The sequence below is a fragment of the Gadus macrocephalus genome, chromosome 3, assembly GCF_031168955.1.
Source record: "Gadus macrocephalus chromosome 3, ASM3116895v1".
In the NCBI taxonomy this organism is placed as follows: Eukaryota; Metazoa; Chordata; class Actinopteri; order Gadiformes; family Gadidae; genus Gadus; species Gadus macrocephalus.
Genome location: NC_082384.1, coordinates 12,507,725 through 12,524,627, shown reverse-complemented (window position 1 = coordinate 12,524,627; position 16,903 = coordinate 12,507,725). Strand labels below are relative to the sequence as shown.

The following is a 16,903-nucleotide window of genomic DNA, read 5'->3' as shown; positions in this document are numbered from 1 at the left end:
GGGGGCGAAACGTACTGGCGTCACAGATTTAAATGAAGAACACGGTCGAAGACGAATTGTTTTCTTCCGCTTTCTGTTTGTAAATGGGTCGATCGTGTCCATCGTTTGCAGTTCAATCTATCAAGTATGTGTGAGAACACTACTTTGAAAGCTAAGCCACACAGAAATATCATTTAAATGAATATAGTCTGTTGCTTTTCAACTTCCGACTTCTGCCTGAAAGGGATACTTTTGTGAAACATCCGTGGGAGCTTTATTTACTGGATATTGTTTATCTTACGGTAACTCAATCATAAGTCTCAAAATGATTTTACAGACTCTCAAAGATGCAATGCCTGAAGTCACAAGCGGGATACTTGTGGTGGTCTTTTTATCGTGCCTCTTATTTACCTTCAAACAATATTTCATTTTAACTGAGGCCGTCTTTAGTGTGGGTGCCAATGTTTTTCTGAATGGAGAGGTGCACAGGGTCTTCCTTTACCCTTTCTATCACAGGACATCTGTCCAGCTTCTTCTTAACATTGGAGTACTGATGCTGCTCTGTGGCAGTTTCGAAAAAGGCGTGGGAACTGTTCGATTCCTGTTTTTGTTCGTAACTCTATCGACGTGCACGGGGCTGTGCTATGCCCTGCTGGATCTCTTCCTACACGATACGACCCAGAACCCTGCTGAGGGCTTGGTGCCAATAGCTCTGGCCCTCGTTGCTGTGACCACCATGCACACTCGTATGGCCAAAGGTTTCTTCTGTGGTGTCAGCATACCTACAATGAGTCTCCCCTGGGTTTTTCTCATAGTCGCATTCTTATTTATTCCCCACACTGTGCTCCCCTGCAACATCATTGCCATTCTGATCGGATGGGTGTACGGTAAGGGATGGCTTTCCGTACTGGACATGTCGGAGGCCAGAGCATCGGTCTTGGAGAAGTCGGCGCCTTTCAAGTTTCTAAAGAACATTCCTGGGGTCCGTCACGTCCCCGTGTCCCCTGAGGAGCGGCGGAAGACGCTCCTTCCTGAATTCAACCCAACACCCGGGTCGTACCCGGTCCAAGCCTACGCTCCGATGTCCAGTGCCGTTGCCATGGGTACCACCGCTCCCCAGATGTACTACGAAGGGTGGCCCAATGCTCCCGGTGCCGCTGTGAATGGGTCATCTTCAACCCCTCAAGGACTCGGGTCTGAGTTCCCTGGGGGACACACTACAACTCAAAGCTACAACCATAGCCATGATCACAGTACATGCCATGGCCATGGGCATCAGTAGTCACTAGCTCTAGCAGTAGCACATTGGACCTGCGCAATTATGTTGACATGCACAACACATCCAAGTCAGTGCTACACATTGTTTCTAATTAGTATTAGTATTTTGTCTGGCTTGCTTCAGTAACATTACAGACCATATTGAAGATTATTTTATATTGCAAATGTTTTTCCTTTTTTTTTTTTACCTGGATTACATTTACAATGGGGATATCTTTTTTTTTTTATTGGAGTAGACATGTCAAACTTAACATGCATTCCAAGACTTGCAGTCGTTCAATGCATGTAATCCATCTCTGCTCTACAAAGTTGTTTCCAAAATATTATTGAAGACAAATTGTTTACAAAATGTTTTCATTTATTAATTCACAAAGACATCAAACCAAGCTGTATGTCAGGTAACTTCTGACATGTCCTCTAATTTGTAAATTCGATACCAGTGCTTGACATGCATAAATTCCATACATTTTCAGTCTTCCCAGGAATCTCCATAGGCGTTCTTCTTGACTGGAAGAGAAGAAGAATTGGCTATCAAATACCATTTATCAGTCAGAGCCAAACATATGATAGATTTGACCCAATGGTTACCTTTCGACAATCGTGATTCCTGAATAATCAAAAGTATACTATCTGTCAGTGTTTATACATTTTGAAAATAAATTGATCAAATTAGGAAGAAGCATTACAATTATTTAAATTTCTACCACTTAATTTTTCCTCTGACCTACTGCCCTTACAATCCAAGCTCATTCTCAAGCAAAAAGTCACAGATGGGACGAACAGACTTGGTGGGGGACTGAGGACTTTGTGGACAAGGCATTCATTTTGCTTGAGCTGGAAACATAATATATGTACTGAATATGTATGCTCAGTATTGGAATATGCCACTTAGTGTGTCCACTAAGTGGCATATATATATCAACTACCGAGCATACATATTCAGTAGCATGGAAAGTCCCAGTGGAAAAATCCTAACCTAGCTTTCTATCTTTTTTTTTCTTTTTTTCACATTTGTCTATCCCTTCCGGGTGTCACAGCTCACCTGCTTTCTGTGGTGCAGACCTCTCTGGTTCCCTGGCGGCTGGAGATTTGAGCTGTGCCTCAGCCTTCTGGGTCAGTGTGACCTCATAGTTCTCCCTGTTCTTGCTCCTCAGGTCTTCATAGAGGATGTTAGGCTTCCTCATGGGCTCCTCATCCCCCAGGTAAGACTGGACTGGCACTTCTGGAGATGATTCATAGAGAAAAGGGGTTGGAAAGTTCTCATGCTTTGCTTTAGGGATCAATGCATAGTACAGATTGAGTCTATCAGGATATGGTTGAAAGCCTCTCTCATATGTGTATTCATTTGAGGTTAAAACGGCAGTCCGGGGTGACCATGTTGAGAGGTAGCAGAGAGTTGCTCTATTTCCTGACGTTAACATATTATTGATAGAACAAAATTTACAGACGTACAGCCATAGCGATAGTGCATCATGAAGTTGAAAAACCTGACTTCCATTGGTTTGTGTGGTTACCTGGACGGTTGTAGTCCTCTGCTCTCTCCATCTGCTCAGAGGACTCTGGGCTGTATCCATATCCCTGATCCCTGGTGCTGGAGGGCATCTGGCTTTGGCTATTGGAATCTGATTGCTGGAAATTGGTCGAAAATGACTGGGCATCGGGGTCACTCATCTCGGTCTGGGAGTTCTGGGAACTGCGAGGGAAAGAGCAGATGGGAGGATGTAATGACCCACGAGTATCAGGCGGAAAAAGCAAAACTACACGGTCAGGCAAATAATGGGAGGCTAAAGGGGTTTTAGGGCTACTCACGTTAAAGGAAAGCCAGTCCTCTTCCTGAGCGCCTCTCCAAGTGGAGAGTTGTCCAGCATTTTAAATTTCTCCTGGCAAGTCTTCATGTAGGACATCTTGCCCGCTAGGTAGCCACAAAAGCCAGCAACTAGAGGGAGACGGAATCAATCCAAGTGACTACTCCATAGAATAACTCAGGGATGATATAATGTAAAGGGAAAGGCACCTGCAATTCACTTACAGGCTAGTTTGGGCAAAGATCCGAACCGTGGTGAACCGATAAGAGTTCCTTCAGAAGGGTTAAAAACAGTTGCTTGGTTATTTCTTTGTTGCTTGCTTTACTATTTAACTATACTTTTGCAATTATATAACAAATGGAGTATATTCATATTCAATTTTCCTATTTCATTGAAAATAATTCATATTGTTTTACCTCTAGTAATTAAGACCTGAGTCAGAGCAATACTGACAGCCGAGAAGGGCACAGCTGTAAATGGGCAAGGGGAAAAAAATCATTGAACACCTGGTACATGTTTATAACATTCATTGAATAAGATGTATACGCGTCACCCTCTGCGGACATCAGATAAACTTACACCTGTACCAAAAACTTTCGTGGTTGCATTCTTTAAATACTCTTTTCTCATCTTCTGTGGGAACGTAGTCCATGCCCATTGGCCCCTACATGATACAAGCAGGACCAATTAGCAAAGCTTGCATTGGCTATCTGATAACATCAACACAGTAAGGCACAAGCACGTCAAAATTAAACGAAGGTTGAATAACATCAGCCAACCTCCTCAGTCTATTGCCAAAAAACATAAGCCAGAAGCTTGAATGGTTTGCTCATTATGTTACGTTATAAAATGACTACCTGGGCCCCAGGTGGACGTTCCTCCGTAAAACCAGTGGAAGTGTGTGACATGTTGGATATCTCAATGTATGTCCAAATGAAAGACTATTAAAGCATAGAATTTCACACAAAACCCTTGAAGAATTGGTGCAATTTTAGTCCAACCAATGTCATTGTCGAAGCCCCATTGACTTGACCAGGAAGCAAATGAGAACTCTCAGTAGGACTGGTCATATAAGACGAGAGGCGCCAGGAAACGGCCCATGTGACACATCAAAACTATAAAAAATAACAATAAATGTATTTATTATATTTTCATAATGAAAAGGTACAACGATTTGTATCATATGTATCTTCCATTTTTGTGTTCTAAGTGCAAGTCAAACCTTTATTTTGAAATATGTCATATGTTCCGGAAGTAATTACTTCCAGCGAAAAGACGAATAGATTGAACAAGAATATAAGTTTTCCAGGTACAGGTTTTTTTCTGTCACATACCAAAGAAAGTGCGGAATCCAGGGATGTGGCTTCAAGTACTTTTTAATGGAAAGTTTATCTAATTTTAATACTTTACTCAATCATTGTTATGCTGTCTCACCGTTTCACGATGGGACAATTACAAGTAGTATTTTACGATCATTTTTTTGGTTTTAAATCTTTTGGTGATTTTTCCCTGAATAACGGAGAAACGGAGTTACCAGGCTTAACGTGAGTTTACCTGTAACTTTGCATAGCAGCCCTAGCCCATTGACAAATGTTGTGCATTGTTGTAGTGACACAATATGTAAGGTAGATGGTGCTATTACACTATCGAAGTCTTACAATAATGGATTTCCTAGTTTATTATTGTCTTTACAAGGTACGACTATTATACTGTTTCAGGGTTAAGTATATATATAATTAGTTCACCAAAATAATAATTTAAATAGTCCATCAAGGTGTTTTTTTTTTTCCAGTAAAAACTGCCAAAAGCAGGAACACTTACCATGATATCAGATATCTAAAGTGGTTATTATTTTGTCAGTATAGAAGTATACATTATGTATTTAGCTTCCCCCAGACTATATTATAGCGTTTATTCAAGAAATACTTCAATGTTTTTAATATATTTGCCTTTAGTGTTTGAATAATGCTTGTGATTAGAAACATTTTTCTTGTTTGTATTCTCTGCACAATGTAGTCTTGTAATTAGGTTTATATTTTTATGATTTTCCTTTTTGAATACAATGCAGTTACTTGTTTTGAAAAGTACTACATCAATAAATATCCTGTCGTGGCTATTAGTTTAGTCATCCACCTAACTTTTTATATGCTGGTAAAGTCAGCGTAAGAGTGCGAGAACAATATTAGATTAATTGAAAACATCTTTTCTAATCAAACCATCAATATTCCATGCATGTAGATGTAAGTCAGTGTGTGAGGCTTGTTTGGGAGAAACAGAAATGGATCCCAATGGGTTGTTCTATAATTAGGCCTACTATTGGTCTTTAAATAAGAGAACAGGAGTTGGAGCTCCCCTTGTGATCACTCACAGATCACAGCACCCTGAAGCACGTACAGGGACATGTCTGGTCGACTGCTCGTCTGAAGTACCTTAAGAAGTATGTCTGCTGAGGTCTGCTGCTCAGTATGCAGACCCGATGAGAATAGAGTCTGTGTCTGTGTGTGTGTGTGTGTGTGTGTGTGTGTGTGTGTGTGTGTGTGTGTGTGTGTGTGTGTGTGTGTGTGTGTGTGTGCGTGTGTCTGGTGGAATGCAGAGAAAAGTCAATAAGAGCAAAAGCTCAATGAGAGAAAGAGAGCATAACATATTTGGGTTGATGAGGAGGACTGTTTTTTTTCCGCGGTATGGTCATCTCACATTGACGGATCAATCAAAAACTTTCCATGGAAACTTGCCGGATGCGGCTCAACCAGATGGACCCAGCCTTACAGAATAGTTTTGGTATAAAAACATATAGTGCTGTGTTGTATCATTCTATATGCTATATCTCTGTGGACATCATCATTGTTAGAAAGAATTGTCTGCCAGATCAGTTTGTACTGGAAACAAAACTGGGAGAAAAAACAAGTATAAACAATGTATACTATATCTTTACAATCACACACTCATATACTCAGAGACCAACTCAATGATGGCACAGTCCGATGGGTCCCACCAGCCAATCCTGTGCTTCCTTTCTCCCAGCGCCCCAACCCCATCGCTGGAGTTAATCTATCTGTATTGGTTCAGGGGCAGATCCTGGCCAGAGGGGGAATTTCTGCACTGCCACGCCTTTCCAAACTATAAAACAGAGATTTCCCATCAGGGGATTCAAGCATTGTTTGGGCCTTTCGGACCTGCTCACCAGCTGGATGCAGCAGAATATTAGTGTGTGTTTGTGTGTGCCACGGCCAAAAGGCTTTTTATGGTCTAGTTGTCATGAAAATGTGATGTGTATAGACCAGTGACTCATACAGAACCGGTGATTAGTGGGTAGGTAATGAGGTTGCGCAGGTTTATAACTCTGTCCAGGGGCGAAGGGGCAACAATCTGCTTGAAAGAGTAGGCCAAACAAGGGGCGGAAAGTGAAGCTACAGCAGTAGCCATCACCTGTGGCGAGGCAAGATCTCCAGGTAATCGCGACGACACACCTCGCTGTGGGGAGATTACGTCAGGTGAGATAGGACACACAGGACTTCCAACTCTCTCGCCACGTGTTCTACGACCCTCGGCGCTGGAAGGCTTCCACTGGAACACGTCACTGGTGGAACCCCCCCTCTTAAGGTGTGGACCTGCACGGCTGCCTCCTGAGACTGGGCTCATTGGAGGAGGCAAGCTGTGTTGACCATCGCCCGAACACACAGACCCTACACCCCACCACCACAGGTAAGGAACCGGATGATCGTGGACAAGTTGTCAACTTTAATTTTTCAAGCATCTTCTTCAGTCATAAAAAAAAAAACTTTAGATGGAGACCACAAAGTATTTTTTCATGACATATTTATACGGTCACAATAATATGGCCTTCATGTCTTTTTAAGATGGTTGAGACATGTTGAGACTTTGTCAAACTGTGGAAGTAAATCGAGCATAATAGTATTTAGGAGTTTATTTAATTCATGTCCTTCAATTACAATAGAATTCCCTATTCACTAAGAAAAGGTCTGACGAAAGCTTTATACCACCTTTACCTTGAGTTAAAGGAGGTTATTTATCTTTCTATAATGTATTATTTCATTTATTTATAGATCAATACATTATTACAAATATTTGATTTAAAAATACATTATTAGTGTTTGCATTGTGATGATGTATAATTGTATAATTCATTAAAATAAAAGTTTTTTTTATTGTTGATTAAATGATTGAGCCATACCTCATTGCTAATTTAAACGTGGATATTGATCTCAGTAAGCTATGCGGTCCACCAATCAATAGTGGTGTGTGTGTGTGTGTGTTTGTGGTTGTGGGTGGGTGTGTGTGTGTGTCTGCGTGTGTGTTTTTGCCAATTTGTGTTTCTGTCCCTGTGTTTGCTTATTACCAAGTAATTTAATGTAGCTTAATAATTATAAAATACTCCATCCAAAGATGCATACCAGGTCACTATATTTAAGTTAAGCATTCAACCATTCACTTGCTTTGTCAGAAAATGGGCCCTAGACTGGAGCCCATACAGGACAGGAATGGGAGACAGATGGAAAATGGATCCAATGGTATACTATTTTGTTTATCCTCTATAAATATTTGCTTGCTTACATGTTCTTTATGTTGTTAAGTTGTGATACAAATACCCACACTCTTTGCCACTTTGCCTCTTACGTTTTAGCTATTTGTACAAAGGAAACAGAGTAATCTAAAAGTGTTTTCTTTGCGTTGTTCTCACAGAGCTGAAACAGAGAGGTGTTTCCATGGCAGCAGCCCACTCCACGGTGGCTCTGATGGAGGAAGAGGCGTCAGAGGACCCCTGGGACCTACCAGAACTGAAGGACAGTGGGACGCCCTGGTCAGGTGAACAGAAGCACCTCTCTGCCCGCTGATTCATGCTGCAGGACAGCTGCTGCTAACTACACTACTGCTTGTTCCGCTAGCGGTGCTAATGACTATGAATAGATAAAAACATGCACATGTATGTAATAAAACTGTACATCTAATCTTAACTGGTTAAGCTCAATAATGTAGTGCATAATAACTACATAGAAACAGCACTGTTTTGTCCAGTGTTCAGTGAAACAGTAGTTTATTTAATTGAAGGATAATATATGTTTTGTTTCTGATTGAAGACATGATAGAAAAACTCAATTAGGCAGTTGTAAAGACATCTGGCACCAATCCAGACAGTAGTGAGACATTGCACAATGGAAATTATATCTCTGTTTAATGAATAACCATTGACCACACAACGAAAAAGTATCCTAATGTGCAACAAAGTTAAACTATGAGGTGTTTTAAATTCTTTGGCTACCATGGCATTTGTGTATGTTTGACACAAAATCCATAACGTAACCTTGATTATTTCTCTCTCTCTCTCTTTCTCTCTCTTTCTCTCTCTCTCTCTCTCTCTCTCTCTCTCTCTCTCTCTCTCTCTCTCTCTCTCTCTCTCTCTCTCTCTCTCTCTCTCTCTCTCTCTCTCTCTCTCTCTCTCTCTCTCTCTCTCTCTCTCTCTCTCTCTCTCTCTCTCTCTCTCCCAGCCCTTAGTACTGGGGGGAAGATGCTGAGGGTGCTGGTGTCAGTGGGGAAGCTGCTCCTGCTGCTGTGCTTCCTGTACATGTTCATCTGCTCCCTGGATATCCTCAGCTCTGCATTCCAGCTGGTTGGAGGTGAGTGCACACACACACACACACACACACACACACACACACACACACACACACACACACACACACACACACACACACACACACACACACACACACACACACACACACACACACACACACAAATGCACACACATGCACACCAAACTCCCCTTCATGTCTGTTACACGTGGGCACACGGAAGGAAACACAAATGACTCATCACTGCTTCCAATGAACCTTCTATAACTCGTTCATGTTTAATGCAAAAAACGCTCCAAAAAAAAAAGATAATCCCATATCCGTTGTGCTATGCCTGATGTGTCCCCGTCTGCGTCCGTCCCCAGGCAAGGCAGCAGGGGACATCTTCCAGGACAACTCGGTGCTGGCAAACCCACTGGCCGGCCTGGTGATCGGAGTGCTGGTCACCCTGCTGGTGCAGAGCTCCTCCACCTCCTCCTCCATCGTGGTCAGCATGGTCTCCTCCGGGTGTGAGTGGCAGCTCGCACACGCACACCTCACACAGCCCTACACGGCCTCTCCTGTCCGTTAGGGCTACGTCTCCGTGGGACTCTTCCAGAGCGTCTCGCACATAGAGCCTCTTGAATGAACCCGAGAAACCATTCTTATACAGTCAGGTCCATATATATTGGGACATCGACACAATTCTAATCTTTTTTGCTCTATACACCACCACAATGGATTTGAATGGAAATGAAACGAACGGATGTGCTTTAACTACAGACTTTCAGCTTGAATTTGAGGGTATTTACATCCAAATCAGGTGAACGGTGTAGGGATTACAACAGTTTGTATACGTGCCTCCTACTTTTTAAGGGACCAAAAGTCATGGGACAATTAGCTGCTCAGCTGTTCCATGGCCAGGTCTGTGTTATTCCCTCATTATCCCATTTACAAGGAGCAGATAAAAGGTTTAGAGTTCTTTTCAAGTGGGCTATTTGCATTTGGAATCTGTTGCTGCCAACTCTCAATGAGATCCAAAGAGCTGTCACTATCAGTGAAGCAAACCATCATTAGGCTGAAAAATCAGAACAAACTCATCAGAGAGATAGCAAAAACATTAGGTGCGGCCAAATCAACTGTTTGGAACAATCTTAAAATGAAAGAACGCACGGGTGTGCTCATCAACACCAAAAGACCCGGAAGACCACGGAAAAACCACTGTGGTGGATGACCGAAGAATTATTTCCCTGGTGAAGTAAACACCCTTCGCAACAGTTGGCCAGATCAAGAACACTCTCCAGGAGATAGGTGTATGTGTGTCAAAGTCAACAATGAAGAGAAGACTTCACCAGAGAGAATACAGAGGGTTCACCACAAGACGTAAACCATTGGTGAGCCTCAAAAACAGGAAGGCCAGATTAAAGTTTGCCAAACAACATCTAAAAAAGCCTTCACAGTTCTGGAACAACATCCTATGGACAGATGAGACAAAGATGAACTTGTACCACAGTAATGGGAAGAGATGAGTATTGAGAAGGAAAGGAACAGCTCATGATCAAAAGCATACAATTACAATTATCAATTAGGGCGATAAAAGCGTCATTTAGCAGACGCGTTTATCCAAAGAGACTTACATCAGACATCGACACACCGACGGCAGAGTCAACCATGCAAGGCGACAGCCAGCTCGTCAGGAGCAGTTAGGGTTGCTGGGGATCGAATTAGCAATCTTTCGATTACAAGACAACTGTTCTACCTCCTGAGCTAAGCCGAACCCCAACAGAGGCATGCCACCTCATCAGTGAAACATGGTGGTGGTAGTGTCATGGCGTGGGCAAGTATGGCTGCCAATGGAACTGGTTCCCTTGTATTTATTGATGATGTGACTGCTGACAAAAGCAGCAGGATGAATTCTGAAGTGTTTCGGGCAATATTATCTGCTCATATTCAGCCAAGTGCTTCAGAACTCATTGGATGGCACTTCACAGTGCAGATGGACAAGGACCTGTAGCATACTGCGAAAGCAAGCAAAGAGTTTTTTAAGGCAAAGAAATGGAATGTTATGCAATGGCCAAGTCAATCACCTGACCTGAATCCGATTGAGCATGCATTTCACTTGCTGAAGACAAAAAAGTTGCAGCAGAGGCCTGGCAGAGCATCACCAGGGTTGAAACCCAGCGTCTGGTGATGTCCATGCGTTCCAGACTTCAGGCTGTAATTGACTGCAAAGGATTTGCAACCAAGTATTAAAAAGTGAAAGTTTGATTTATGATTGTTAATTTGTCCCATTACTTTTGGTCCCTTAAAAAGTGGGAGGCACATATACAAACTGTAATTCCTACACCGTTCACCTGATTTGGATGTTATTAAAGCTGAAAGTTTGCAGTTAAAGCACATCTTGTTCGTTTCATTTCAAATCCATTGTGGTGGTGTATAGAGCCAAAAAGATTAGAATTGTGTCAATGTCCCAATATTTATGGACCTGACTGTATATATACACCCATATTTTTTTTTCCTTTTTTTCCGTTAGACCACCGAGCAATTGTTTCACCCGAGTCTGCTTTCTAGAAGTACAGATCCTTTAGGCCACGGTTGACCTTGTCTGCGACAGTGATAAGAGGGTTGTGTAGTGAGGATGATGATGAGGCTCATGGTGATGAAGGTCCTCTATGCATCCCACGGCAGTGTTGACGGTCCAGCTGGCGGTGCCCATCATCATGGGTACCAACATCGGAACCTCCGTCACCAACACCTTGGTTGCCATGACGCAGGCCGGCGACCGCAGCACGTTTCGCAGGTACCAACATTTATCTTTTTTGTATCCACGACGCAACATCAGTGCTGTTGACCCTTGACCTCATCCAGGGTATCTGATTGATGTTCTGTACCTGTAGGGCGTTTGCTGGGGCCACGGTGCATGACTTCTTCAACTGGCTGTCTGTGCTGGTGCTGCTGCCCCTGGAAGTTGCCACGGGTTACCTGTACATCATCACCAAACTCATCATAGACTCCTTCAACATCCAGAGTGGAGAAGCCCCAGCCCTGCTGAACGTCATCACGGACCCCCTCACAGAGGCCATCATACAGGTACGCGGACCGCTGTGGGCACCTTGGTCAACCTGGGGACCATCTTGGTTCTAATCAGAAACTGAAAGCGGACTCTGCATTCCTCTGTGAGGTGTATAAGACCTATTACTACTTTTCTTCCATCCGCATCTTGATTACTATGACAAGATTTTGTCTCTTCATCTCAACTGCTCTCTCTCTCTCTCTCTCTCTCTCTCTCTCTCTCTCTCTCTCTCTCTCTCTCTCTCTCTCTCTCTCTCTCTCTCTCTCTCTCTCTCTCTCTCTCTCTCTCTCTCTCTCTCTCTCTCTGCTGTGTACATATGTCTCTCTCTCTCTCTCTCTCTCTCTGCTGTGTACATATGTCTCTCTCTCTCTCTCTCTCTCTCTGCTGTGTACATATGTCTCTCTCTCAGTTGGACCAGTCTGTCATTAGTGGCATAGCCACTGGAGATCCGGAAGCAAGAAACAGGAGTCTCATCAAGACCTGGTGCAAAACGTTCACAAACACAGTAAGACAATAAAAGCATTTCTTTATATATAGAATTTGTAATAATACAAGGAAAAATAATATTAATATGAATATCTATATGAATATATTCATATCTATATGCATATTAATGTCAGTTGATAGTGACCCAAGTACATCAAGCACTTTGTAATGTGTGTGTGTTTATTTCAGACGTTAATGAACGTGACAGTTCCTGGTCCGGAGAACTGCACCTCTCCTTCTCTATGCTGGGAAGACGGCAACCTTACCTACACTCTGAAGAACGTCTCTGAGACATACAACATTGAGAAATGTACTGGCAATACACTCTGATCTGTTCAAGTACATTTTGGTTGTTAATACAGTACTGTGAATAGGCTGAAACACAAGTGGGCAAATTAGACCTTTTTCACAGACGATTCGTCGTAGATCAAACACAGGTGTTGCTCATAACAACGCTGTCGGGCCCGCTCACTGTTGTGCACCAGCACACAGGTAGTGGACTAGTGGGGGTGAGTGCAACTCACCCGGTCTCCCTCTCACTGTGTGTTCCAAGGTAAGCACTTGTTTGCGGGCGTGGCCCTGTCCGACCTGGCCGTGGGGCTGATCCTGCTGGCGCTGTCCCTGCTGGTGCTCTGCTCCTGCCTCATCCTCATCGTCAAGCTGCTCAACTCCATGCTCAGGGGTCAGGTCGCCATGGTGATCAAGAAGATCCTGAACACAGGCATGTCCTCCGTGTTACCTGCTCATGACGGCAATTGATGTTTGTTTGATTGTTTCTTTGAGATGTGGTATTAACATCTTGTGTGTGTGTGTGTGTGTGTGTGTGTGTGTGTGTGTGTGTGTGTGTGTGTGTGTGTGTGTGTGTGTGTGTGTGTGTGTGTGTGTGTGTGTGTGTGTGTGTGTGTGTGTGTGTGTGTGTGTGTCTGAGTGTAGATTTTCCATTTCCCTTTGGCTGGGTGACTGGGTACATTGCTATCTTGGTGGGAGCGGGAATGACCTTCATTGTGCAGAGCAGCTCTGTCTTCACCTCCGCCATCACCCCACTTGTTGGTGAGATCCACTCACCACTTTATTCATCTGTCCATCATCTGTCCCTTCACATGCATGCATCCATTTATTTATCCATCTAGTACTAATTGCATTAAAAATCACTTTGTCTGCCTTTTGACCATCTGAATCCATCTACACTTTATAGAAAAAAGAATGTCTATCATAAAAACCAATGGTTAGCATCATTGGTGTCAGTAAATATAAGTAGATATCTCTGCACACAATAGTCCAACGAAGATGTTTTCCACAGTCTACCAATCACTCTCTATCACGATATAGTGTTCCAGTGTTCTGCAAATCCAACATTTGTAATTATTGTTAACCGTTTCTTTGCGATGTTCAATTGAGCTGTTAAGTTTGACTGTTGACAGTTTGAGTGTGGCGTCTTATCAAGGGACAGACACGATGATTGCTTCACCTAAGCGTTGGGCTACATCTCACGTGAAATGAAACGTGAGACTAACTGGACCAATGCAAAAGGATACTGTTTTTGAGTATGGATGTGTATTGCGTTGTGTCTGTAGGGATTGGTGTCATCAGCATAGAGAGAGCCTATCCACTGTCTCTGGGCGCCAACATTGGCACCACCACCACCGCCATACTGGCAGCCATGGCCAGCCCTGGAGAGACGCTGGGCAACGCCTTACAGGTCTCCTCCTCTATCCATTCATCTGTCTTCTGTCCATGAAAAAAATTAACATCTTACACCAATTCTTAATTTGTTACATTGGCTCCCAGTATGTCATATGAGAATTGATTTTAAAATCATGCTGCTAGCATATAAATCCCTACATGGTTTTACGGCCAAAGAATATAACTGAGCTTCCACTACGTAAGCCTTCTAGACCACTAAGATCTTCTGAGACCAATCTGTTAATTATCCCCAGAGTAAACACGAAACATTAGAAAGCAGGATTAGTTACAATGCAACGAATAGCTGGAATAAAATCCCTGAGGTTTTAAGACTTGTCCCAACTCTGACCACTTTTTAAACACGACTGAAGACTTTTATGTTTGCTTTAGCTTTCTGCTTAATCTTAAATACATTGCAATTTCTAAAATGCTTTTTTTAATTTTGCCTTTGTTGTCTTTTACTCATCTACTTTTATTTTATTATTGTATGACGATGTTTCTATGTGAAGTACTTTGAGTCTTACTCGTGTAATAAAAGTGTAATATGGATAAAGATGCCTTGCTTTAGCTTTCCTATGGGAACCTGACCTCGCTTGACAAAGAGGGGCTTACCCCCAACGAGACTAACAGTCCATCTAGCCGTCTGTATATATATACCTGTAAGTCAGTGTGTCTCTCTGCATCGACCAACCGTCAGGCCATCCATCCATCTAAGTATTACCTTGGTTCTTTGCACAGATCGCCCTGGTCCACTTCCTGTTCAACATCTCCGGCATCATCCTCTGGTACCCGATCCCGTTCACCCGCATCCCCATCCGCCTGGCCAAAGGCCTGGGGAACATCACCGCCTCCTACCGCTGGTTCGCCGGTGTCTACATCCTCGCCTGCTTCTTCGTCCTGCCCCTTGGCATCTTCGCCCTCTCCATGGCCGGGTGGGAGGTGTTGGTGGGGGTGGGCGTCCCGCTGGTTGTCTTGCTGGTGGTCGTCACGGTGATCAACGTGCTGCAGCGGCGGCGTCCCGGCTGGCTGCCCGCGCTGCTGCGTTCCTGGGACTTCCTGCCTCTCTGGGCGCACTCTTTGGAGCCCTGGGACAGGGTCGTTACCGTCCTCGCCGCCAAGTGCTGCTGCTGTTGCAAGTGCTGCCAGGTCGCCCCCGACGACCCTGAAGAGCTGGGGGATGAGTGTTGCACGGAGCCGGAGGGGAAAACACAGGAGGCAGGGACGTATGATAACCCTGCGATGAGCGAGGAGGAGGAGGAGGCGGAGCGCGTGAGGAAAATGGAGCTGAAGATTCTGAACTCAAGTCGTCTCTGATTGGGCCTGGTTGAATCTGGGCCTGGTTTAATCAGGTCTGGTTTTATCGGGTCTGGTTTAATCAGGTCTGGTCTGTGCTTTTTTGAGCATCTGTGGACATAACTTCAGAGCCAACATCAAACCTGTATTGAACTTCATTGAACTCTAACAACTCTGTGTGAAACCTCAATATAGAACTTCAAATGTACACTGTATATTTGATTGAAGTAATTCAATCTGAGGTGCCCTTGTAAACTGTCTTAAAATTATGTTTTTTGATTTGAGTAATAAAATAGCAGAAATGTTCAAACGGTAATGGAACAGTTGCCACAAAATGTTTCTGGAGTAGTCTGAAGCTTCATGTGTCACATGGTTTTCAGTGGTTTGTACTTAATGTTCATTACTGTGTAACTAATACATCCTCCGAAACATCATTTTAAGATGTAACTTTGCAAAAATCTTAATCTATTATGAAGACAGTAATTATATTCAAGGAATAGATGGCTTAAAATTAATGTTGATTATGTATTTGATTGTAAATATTTAAAGAGTTTAAAGTTGAAGAGAGTTTTTGTACATAATAAAATCATTGAAGCTATTTTTATCTTGGTGTTTTAGTCAGAGACCTAAATCAATCTTTCCCCTCCCTCCTCCTTTCTCTCTCTCTCTTTCCTCTCTCTCTCTCTCTCTCTCTATCCCACTCTCTGTCCGTCTGTCTATCTAACTCTCATTACTGAATTAGTCTCTCTCTTTCAATTTCTCTCAAACCTAGTGTAACGCGTTCCCCATTGAGATGGAAACTACATTCCTAGGCCTACTTCTAGTCAACATTGAAGTGTCTGTGACAACCAATCACCTGTCCAGGTAGATTCCATTGCTGTTCCATCGTACTGACGGATGTAGAGTCATATGACGTTGAATGATGCCATGTGAACATGAGACTGGTTATCAATAAGCCAATACATTAAATGATAAACGGCTCACTAAACACACCCATGTCAGCCACGAGACCACGTCCCCAGAAGGGTTTCTGAGGGCATATTAGCTGAATATTAGCTAAATAAACATAAAAATACCCAAAAATTCAGGGGATGTCCGTTTTAAAAGTTAAAGACATCAAATTGAAATCTGTACAACAGTCGCTATCGCTGTAAAAAAAACACACCCAAGGCAATAAAGAAGTACATTTGTATCAAAAAAGTCTTTATCTTTACTGCCAGCCAGGACTATCTCTCACACCTCATGGCATTAGTTGCCTGTTTGCTTAAAAAAGGGGATAAAGCTAGCAGTATCTGGCTATTTATGGCTGTGTTTCTTCTCTATCTCCCTGCGATAACCTGGAGCTGGTACGAGTTCTCCAGGGAGCAGTCGAGGTGTGGTTGAACCTTTGATGATCGAATGGCCTCAGCGACAGAGCGCTCTCTGCCGCGGGGGGTCTCCCAGTGCAACGCCACAAAGACATGAACCAGCTCAGGCCTATAGAGGGTGGGGGAGATCTTTATCTTCGGTTAACCTCGATAACTAATATCTAATCTTTTGTGGGTCGTTTAGGAAATGGCACCAGGAACAAGCGTTCACGATATTGGAAATAAGTAACTGAATGCTAATGTGTGTAAGGCCCCAATAACAAATAACTGATAGGTTTCAACTTTTTCTTCCCACTGCCGCTTAGTTTTCTACCAAATACGTTAATGTTGAATGTTGTCTTGAAACTTTTACCGACGGAAGAGTTAAGC

General features: G+C 43.2%; 3 protein-coding genes across 3 annotated transcripts; 2 read left to right on the top strand and 1 right to left on the bottom strand.

Moving 5' to 3' along the window:
- The first annotated feature begins 25 nt into the window (after positions 1 to 25).
- On the top strand, positions 26 to 1,936 carry rhbdd2 (rhomboid domain containing 2). The gene has a single exon (XM_060046237.1). It carries the CDS (start codon positions 305 to 307, stop codon positions 1,259 to 1,261), a length of 957 nt encoding a protein of 318 aa, XP_059902220.1. The 5' UTR covers positions 26 to 304; the 3' UTR covers positions 1,262 to 1,936.
- LOC132453429 (OCIA domain-containing protein 1-like) lies at positions 1,595 to 4,061 on the bottom strand. Its single transcript, XM_060046244.1, has 8 exons — positions 3,920 to 4,061; positions 3,642 to 3,726; positions 3,479 to 3,532; positions 3,287 to 3,334; positions 3,067 to 3,193; positions 2,772 to 2,950; positions 2,300 to 2,479; positions 1,595 to 1,764 (listed from the first exon to the last, which is right to left on the bottom strand). Exons 1-8 carry the CDS (start codon positions 3,968 to 3,970, stop codon positions 1,727 to 1,729), a joined length of 762 nt encoding a protein of 253 aa, XP_059902227.1. The 5' UTR covers positions 3,971 to 4,061; the 3' UTR covers positions 1,595 to 1,726.
- Positions 4,062 to 7,458: 3,397 nt separating this feature from the next.
- On the top strand, positions 7,459 to 15,765 carry slc34a2a (solute carrier family 34 member 2a). Its single transcript, XM_060046215.1, has 12 exons — positions 7,459 to 7,591; positions 7,764 to 7,886; positions 8,567 to 8,695; positions 9,019 to 9,162; positions 11,321 to 11,432; positions 11,530 to 11,722; positions 12,115 to 12,210; positions 12,381 to 12,501; positions 12,745 to 12,912; positions 13,125 to 13,241; positions 13,766 to 13,890; positions 14,613 to 15,765. The coding sequence occupies exons 1-12, from the start codon at positions 7,528 to 7,530 to the stop codon at positions 15,186 to 15,188; spliced, it is 1,968 nt and encodes a 655-aa protein (XP_059902198.1). The 5' UTR covers positions 7,459 to 7,527; the 3' UTR covers positions 15,189 to 15,765.
- The last annotated feature ends 1,138 nt before the right edge of the window (positions 15,766 to 16,903 follow it).